The sequence below is a fragment of the Ixodes scapularis genome, unplaced genomic scaffold, assembly GCF_016920785.2.
Source record: "Ixodes scapularis isolate PalLabHiFi unplaced genomic scaffold, ASM1692078v2 PGA_scaffold7__128_contigs__length_106722199, whole genome shotgun sequence".
Taxonomy (NCBI): domain Eukaryota; kingdom Metazoa; phylum Arthropoda; class Arachnida; order Ixodida; family Ixodidae; genus Ixodes; species Ixodes scapularis.
Genome location: NW_024609882.1, coordinates 86,148,039 through 86,156,313, shown reverse-complemented (window position 1 = coordinate 86,156,313; position 8,275 = coordinate 86,148,039). Strand labels below are relative to the sequence as shown.

The 8,275-nt window shown below is 44.9% G+C and overlaps 1 protein-coding gene across 1 annotated transcript in view; it reads left to right on the top strand.

Moving 5' to 3' along the window:
- Window positions 1-1,790: 1,790 nt before the first annotated feature.
- The window catches only part of LOC121833183 (solute carrier family 13 member 4-like), a 52,156-nt gene continuing 45,671 nt past the window's right edge, over window positions 1,791-8,275 (top strand). Inside the window, exon 1 of the mRNA XM_042286298.1 lies at window positions 1,791-1,918. Coding sequence (XP_042142232.1) covers window positions 1,791-1,918 — 128 coding nt within the window. The remainder of the gene's footprint in view (window positions 1,919-8,275) is intronic.

Here is an 8,275-nt window from a genome sequence, read left to right as displayed (position 1 = left end):
GTCTACTTCAATGAGTGTGCTACGTTGTTTGTCTTTTCGGTATTTGGTTAGAAGTGTGGTTCTTTGTTCCCATAGCGAGAGAAGGTGGGTATCTGGGGTTGGGGTGTGTCCGTTCACCTGTCGTTTCTCTGTGGCTGCTTCTGTTGCCTTCGTCAAGAGCTTCGATAGGTCCTGGTACTCCACTTGGTTGATGTTTTCCCTCACGCAGCGTCTAAAATTGTCCCATATCACTGCATGGGTTGTGTGCTTGGTTCTTTTGTGGGAGTCAAGGGTTAGTGTCATCTCTATTGGGAAGTGGTCGCTACCCCAGGCAGCTTCTCGGACGGTCTATTCGAGTCGGTCGATCGTGTCTGGTGAGGCCCAAGCCAGGTCAAGTACTGTGTCCTGTCGTCTGGCGCTGATTCCGTACCGTGTCGGAATTTTCATGTCGTTGACGAGTGTCATGTCCGCTTGCTCTTGCGCGTCGTATAGCTCGGTACCCCTCGTCGAGGTCTTGTTTATCCCCATGCCGCGTGCATCGCGTTAAAATCTCCGCAGAAGAGCGTGTAGCCTTCCGAGTATTCCTTTCTGAGGTCCCTTGTCCAGTTAAAGTCATTCGAACTACGGTGTCCAGTTGCGGGTCTGTAGTATGCCGAGACGATCAGTAGTCTTTTATTGTCACTGCCTCCGAGATCGATGCGGACTGCGACCACTTCGTGAGTCGCGCTGCACCACTGTTTGGTGTCAATCTGCACATGTGGAATTTTTCTCTGGACGTAGACGCCAGCCTGCGCTTTTCCCTTAGTGAAAACTAATACGTTCGAAATATATCCAAATGTACTTCAAATGCATTTAAACGTATTTTCTGTCTCTAAATGCATTAAAATGTACACTAAAATGCATTTTTTTTTGTCCTTCGTATATTACTAGAATGTATTTCTCTAAATACGTAAAAATAAATGTTTTCTCAAATGTACTTTCAGAACACCTCAAATACACTTAAAGGCATTTATGCGATGTTAGTACATTCAAAATGCATTTCACATATTTTTGGTCAATATAAATTTTCTTTGCTTTGTATTAAATTATATTTTCAAAAGTATATTGTAAATACATTTACAAAAATACATTGTGGAAGATATGAATTAGGCACAGTCCAAATGCATTTATACATAAAGTCGTGGAATGCTATTCACTGGACGATATACTTGAGGTCGATGTTTAGAGCTCATGCTCAGAACGAGCTCACATTCATAGGCTGCTAAGACCGACGCTCTTGATGGTGCAAAATGCACGTTGCAAAAGAAGTGTGAAAGCCCGCCGTCAGCACGCGCTCAGCAGTCGGGCACAAAGCTATGTCCCCAGTGAATACTCCCTATAAGCGCGACCGACACCAACAATAATACATAATTTGACTTGCCATAATCTAAATAAACGTTAAATGTTGCTACACGAGGTAGGCTTCGCCAAAACCTGACTTGAAAAAGCAAGGCAGATTTCGAGCAAGAATTTTTTTATGTACGCATTTTACTCTCAATCGCCCAATTCCGAAAAAAAAATCCAATTTTTTTTTTTTTTTTTTTTTTTACGGTTGGCAGCATTGTAGTAGGAGGCCAGCGTTCGTTAGGTCTCTACCATCGACCCCGTGAGTTTCTACGTTTTTAGCCGGAAAACGTTTGGATCCTCGCCGAAATTTCCTTGAGGGCTGCATAACTCTTCACGAAAAGCATACGATACGTTTCTCGATCATTCGTGTAGCTTTTCAAGCTCCGAGGTGCACGTTTCTATCGTGAAGAGGCGGCCGATTCAACATGGCTGCCATTTGCCCGCCATGGGCGGCCAGCAGCAGCCGAGTCAACATGGCGCCCACGTTCCCGCCCGCCTGGCTATCCTGCGGCACCTCTTGCGCAACTTTGTGGTGCCTTCTGGCGGTCAGCAGGTGTGCCGGACGCCTTCCCGATTCTACAGGCCTTCGCGGGGTGACCGAATGACGACCAGGCGATTACAAGGCGAAAAACTTAGTTCCGAGACCGACCACATTTTTTTTTTTCGGCATTCGCCAGTGCCGGACGCGTGTTTGCCTCCATCGAGTTAGATATTCAGCCAACGGCCGCCGGCCTAAACGGATGGGCGCCAGCTCATCTTCGACAGCACACGGCAAGCGGTTTTTTTTTTCTTTCGAAATGCGTGATTTATTAATTGACTTTGTTTTCAATGTTTGTTTACATGTGCGTCCGGGCAACGTTCGCATTCCAGAAGTTGTGCAAAAGGAAACTATTTTTTTCTCTACCTTTAAGGACATCAGTCACTAGTTCTGTCTCCTCTCTTGTTTATTTATTGTTTTCTTTCTTCATCGCACGTGTGAGTGTTGTTGGTAGCAAGTGCTTATTTTTTGGTAAGCGTAAAAGTTCATTCTGTAGGAATTTGGAAATGGTGTTGCCTAAATTTAAAGCTTTGTATAAAAAAAACGAGAAGGCTGAGGGAATAGTTTACGATTGTACCGGTAGTACAAAATAAACCAGTTTCTACTTGCAATCTGTGTGAATGCTCAATGTGTTTGACAGTTCTATTTTGTGTGTCTAGCATCCTGGGAGGGGTCTCTGAGCGAGCATTCATTTGTGCATTTGTTGTACTAGATGGCTTGCATTTTTGAGGTCGGGGGGATATTCAGTAGCATTATGTAAGAAATAAATATAACGTATAAATACTGTACACCTAAAAGGCATTTAAATAAAATACAGAAATGCATTTCGAATACATTTTAGAACGCCCTCGCGGTGCCAATTTAATTAATTCCAAAGCACATTTGAATGCATTTATAATATATTTTTCTTCATACTTTTAGTGCACCAAAAAAATACGTTCAAATGCATTTCGAGAAATGCATTTGAATGCATTTCAAGTGCGGACAAAAAATTCGAAAAAATACATGTACTAAATGCATTTAAAATGTATTTAAAATATACGATTTTTTCTAAGGGTTGTGTTTGCTGTCCGCCAGGGTTGTCATCCTTGCGGTTTCTTCTCTTCTTGTGTTCGATGGTCGTTGTGAAATGCTTGACAAATCCACGTAGGCCGATCGTGTCGGTACGTGTCTCCTGCAGTAGAAGCACGTCGTGTGGCTCTAGCTCGGCGAAACGGATTGTAAATTCGTCACGCCTACTTCGAAGGCCCCGACAGTTCCACTGCAGGATCCGTATTCTCCGCTCATTGGATGAGCTTTCCATCGTGGCTGTCCGAAGGGGTCGGTGGTGCGGGCGATGCTCCGTAGATGCTCGCGTTAATCAGCTCTCGCATTCGTTCACTGAGTTGCCTGTGAAGCTGTGGTATTTGCTGTTGAATAATTTGTTGCATGCATTTTGGATTAGCATGATTTGTTGCTGCAAGATTTCTATGGTAATGCCCTGTGTAGAAGCAGCTTCGGTTGTCATTGGTGCAATGGGATGGGTCGGCTTTGTTGTAACAATTGATTCTCTCTCGTTTTGTCCGTGTCTCCCATGATTGGATAACATCGGTGAGGGCCCCCTTTGTTGCTAGCGTCGTAGCTGGTAGTGCTCCTTCTGTACGGTTGCGACCCTTTCGTTGTGTGCCTTTATGCATTGGCGTAAGTCGGCCTCTCTTGCGTGTCTAATCCGATCGTCGTCTTCGTGTTGTTTTCTACGTGCCTGAATCTTGGCTTCAAGTCTTTTCAGGTCGTCCTCGTCTTGTTTGAGCCTTTCCCTTGCTTGCTTGCTTGCCTCGGCAATGGAGCGAAGTTCATCGCACCAGGGTTTTGCTTCAGCATCGCGGTCTGGGAAGTAGCCAGTCTCAAAACAAGCAAATCCGAGAATAAAATCTCAATGAAAATACACAAGCACAGATGACGTACGTTGAAATGAACAAGATCAAACTCACAATTTATTTATTTAACAAAACTTCCAGCCAAGCAAAAATGTCGCGGCAGCAGTATGCACTACAAGTAGAACACGTGCTAAGATGTAACAAGAGGGATCACAGCATTTAAAAAAAGGAGATAAATGATATCAACACACACCATACACCCCAAATATGTTTCCCCAATATTTCATAAATGTACAGGTAGTTTTACTGACATGTTCAATGAATTTTACATTTCATAAAATACTTCTAAATTCCTTACTGGTCTAATAATGAGACTGATTTACAACACCTGATGACTGAATAAATTGTACAAACCGCAACGGACTTAACATCGAGTTGTTTGATGAGACAGGTCTACAGGGATCTCATACTCAAGAGGCATACTCAAGATAATGATGCACAAGTACGTAATTTGCTGCAAGTTTTACTCGCCTTATATGCTAATGAATCCATCAGCTTGTATAATATGTATGACACAACCTTTAAGCCCTGGGGATGCCACAGAGGTGTGCATTCTGCCAAACAACATCTGCTCCTATTCCTCATACCACATTGCAGTCACGGGGGCCACAAGAAAGACGAATCTGAAAAAGCTTTGCCGGGTGCACCTTTACTTCATTCAATGGACTTTTTAAGGCGTTTAATATTATGTGAAGCGATAAAGCGCTTGGATCCAAATTTTAGTTTATTCTCTCTCCGCTGCAACTGATACTCTTGTCTTTGCGCCAATATCAGTTTTTGCTGCATTGAATTTAGTTCTCTATGTAAATCTTTGTCATTCATCAGCACAGCAGAACGTCTGGAGTACTGATGATATTGCTTGATGCCAAGTGCAAACAGTGTTTCTAAAAAAAAAATATTTAGCCTTGCTAAGTGGCTAACAGTGAGAAATTAAGCTCGGATATAAGTAACAGTATGTAACTGTCTGCACTCATCCAAGAAATAAACAGCAGTCGAAAATGAAAACTCATCAGCAGCTGCACTTGCTGCAGCAATTTATCCGGGAGAAGCTGGGGAAGCAAGGACCTGTAAGGCGCTGCTGGGACCTTAATAGAGGAGCCATGGGACGGCATACACTTCTAGAATGAACAAATAAATAGATACTACACTAATTTTAGGTGTAAAAGCTTGGTCTGCTGGGAAAGTTGGTAATTGACATTCATATTAAAAATAGAGCAAAAAAGTGTAAAAGCTTGTCCTGTGTCCTTCTTTGTCTTTTTGTCCCGTCTTTTTTGCTCTATTTTTAGTATGAATATTAATTTTAGGTGCTTCGGTCGACCAGAAGCAGGGTTGCCGAAGCAGACTGCCCTGGGGAAACTGGGGAAGTTAGGTTCTGTAGAGCACCGCTTGGAACTTGCTGAGGGGCCTCAGGTGGAAACACAGGCCTAAAACCGTCAAAGACAGCACTAGTGGTAGGTTAGCCTCAGTCGACTTGGCAAGAGTATCGTACTGCCAAACTCACCAAGAGCGGCGATCGCTGTGACAGCCTGCCCACAGGAAAAGATCCGCACGGACCTTTTTAGGGGGACACGGGAGGACACGTGCAGTAGAGAACGGACAGAGATGGTGCTAGTGGTACGTCTGCCTCGGTCTACCAAAAACGGTATCGGACTGCCGCAGCAACGAGCAGCTGCGGTCGCTGAAGCTGTCTGTCCTGGAAATGTTTCAGTACTTTGGGCATTACCGCGTGTTGTACTCTTCAGGCTATGCGGGGTGAGTCCTAGGGACTTCCGAGAGCAAATTAAAACATATAAATGACACGGCATTTTGTAAAGGGGGCATTGAACATCGTCAGTTTGTGCACCGAATTTGCATTGTAAAACCGATGTAACAAGCCCTACTGAAGAAAAAAAAGAATACTTATGTGAGATGTTGCACATATGATTTATATTTCCAGTTCCCTTGCGTAAGTAATTTCCTCTTTTTTGGTTGAACGTAACGAGATCGAGAAGAAAAAAATGTTTGAGAGTTTATATTTCCTTAATTTTTTGCTTCCCTTTGTTTTCGACGATTGGTACCTTAAACTGATCACTCCTGAAGTGATCTTGTATTATATTCTAGAGAACGAATCTTACTCACGAGCACATTATGTAACGCCACCTCAAAAGCATGTTTTCGCAGATCCTGGGTTGGCCAGCCAAAAACCTTCACATGAAGTCTGGGCTGTCAAAGCAATGCGAGCATGGGGTTAATCTCAAATGTTTTATATGCTTACGTTTTGGTTTAAAGAAGACTGAGAGCGAAGGGAACCCCATTGACGCTAGGAGAGCGAACGCACTTTGAGCGGGCTAAGCACACACGCCCGTGCCGTAAGAGCGTCGTCAGAGGAAACATATGCGCTTGCACTTATATTGAAACGGGGTATAGATGGCACATGGTTGGCGTCCAAAGACGCGACAGCGTTGCATGCTATAGACTTCTTGCGAAACAATGGATGGTACGGGAACACACACGCAGCAATGGACGAGCGAGCGTTCTCCGCACGCAACCGTAAGTGGAAGTGACATCTATTCTACAAGCACGAGCAGAGCAGGCCATTTTGAATGAAGCTTAATTCAACGGCACGGGCGTCTGCGCATAACTAGTCAACAGTGCAGGGCTCGCCAGTACATTGCTCGTGTTTGCGGTGGAATGGATGTATAAACCGATTGTAAGCGATTTGACAAGTGATGATCGACAAGCGACGACAACCCGTTTTGTTGTGTATCGGTCATTTGCGCGACGAGGCAAGCCGCATGGAAGCGACGGGAGCAAGCGACCAAAGCGATGTGCGACATGTTTTTTAGAAATCCAAGAACCAAGCGACGCGACGCGTGAGGGTGAGAAATCTTCATCGCTCGTCGCTGTCGCCCTTGCTCGTATGGTCCCTTGCTAAATCGTTTAGAGGCGGTTCAGCCTTAACTCGTTCTAAACAGCTGTCTTTTTGCATTTTGGTGAGCTCTTTACCGAGCTCCTTCATCGAATAACTTTGCAGCTCCCGTCGGTTTGAAATATTTTCGTCCAATTCGTTGAAGCAAGATCTTCCTACAAGGTTTATTTTACGTTCCAGAGAAAACGCGGAAAAGCATTGCGGCTGACTTTTCCCCAGAGGCAGCAGCCCGTCAGCTGCGGCGTAGCAAAAGCTTGGGAAACATGGGGAGGAACGACGTCAGCACGCAGCTTTCCCAAGCCATCCTCCCGTGTCGTTCGCCTCTGTCTCGTCCTCGTCCAAAATACTTCTTTTAAATATGAACCGCACGTGACCATTGCAAGGTACATGGTTGGGTATACGAAGTGACTGGGACTAGGTTCTTCCCTGGTCCTGTTCATAAATCGTTGGAGCTGACTTCGCCTGCTGCCTTTTATTTGGTCGGGTAATAATAGTAAATTCAAGCATAATATTTATTTACAGTCGGTTACCATCGTGTAAGTGGGTACAAGCGTTTTAACAATGTGCCGGACTTATTTCAACTGAGAGCTTTGTTTTGCATCGACATAAATTGAAATACGAATTTTGACACTTATTTTGTTCACCCCCATGCGAAAGGTTTTGTGGAAGCTAACACAACTTAACAATACTTTTGATGATGTGATTAGTGTGCATTTCAACTAATATTGAACCATGCAGTTGAGCTGAACTGTCGTGTTTTATTATATGTATTGTAACTAACATTCAACCAACTACGTTTGACATGGCAGAGACACATATCATCCTGGCACAAACTTTTGAAATCATCGAATTTGAAGCGAACAAAACTCCACTTCACTTCGATAAAATCAGTGTTGCAACCAAGAGCCGAAATTCATCTTTCAGTAGCTCGGTAATTCTAGGAAGCCTAAGACAACCGCTTATATAAGCTCACGTTAATGCAAAGTTCAGGACGTAATCCTCCATTAGCATGCCGTTGAATTAAAACTCCCCGCGGACGATTTCTGCAGCCGTTCACACAGCGAAGCTCTTTTCTGGCCTCTGCAATGCTTCGAACTTTCGTTCACACTAGGCGCAGTGCGGCTCCGCGTGTCCTTCCGTCGTGGTTCATCGTCGCCCATCAAGGTCTCGCTTTCACACCAGACGGAGGGAGTGCAGTTTTGCGGCACGCAAAGCTGGCACTTGGCGCACCGAGTCCGCTCCTCGAGCTTTGTTCGGTAAAAAATTCCGGACGCAAGACGGACAACGACGAGCTGATCGCAGTCCGTCGTCTGCTCTTCGGGGCATCGTCGCCTCGGCCTCGGCAGCCTCTCTCTCTCCTGGCTGACGTAACACCTACCGGGAGGAAGCGACCGAAACGCTATCGCCACATTTTATAGACCTTTTCACCCTCCGCCGCATGGGCGCTGCCATCTTGGAATCACGTGATGCGGCCGCCATTAGGTTGCTTCAACTTGTTGCTCCGCTCTCCCGTCCGCGCCTTGGCGGATGCGTTGAATTCGTATTTTT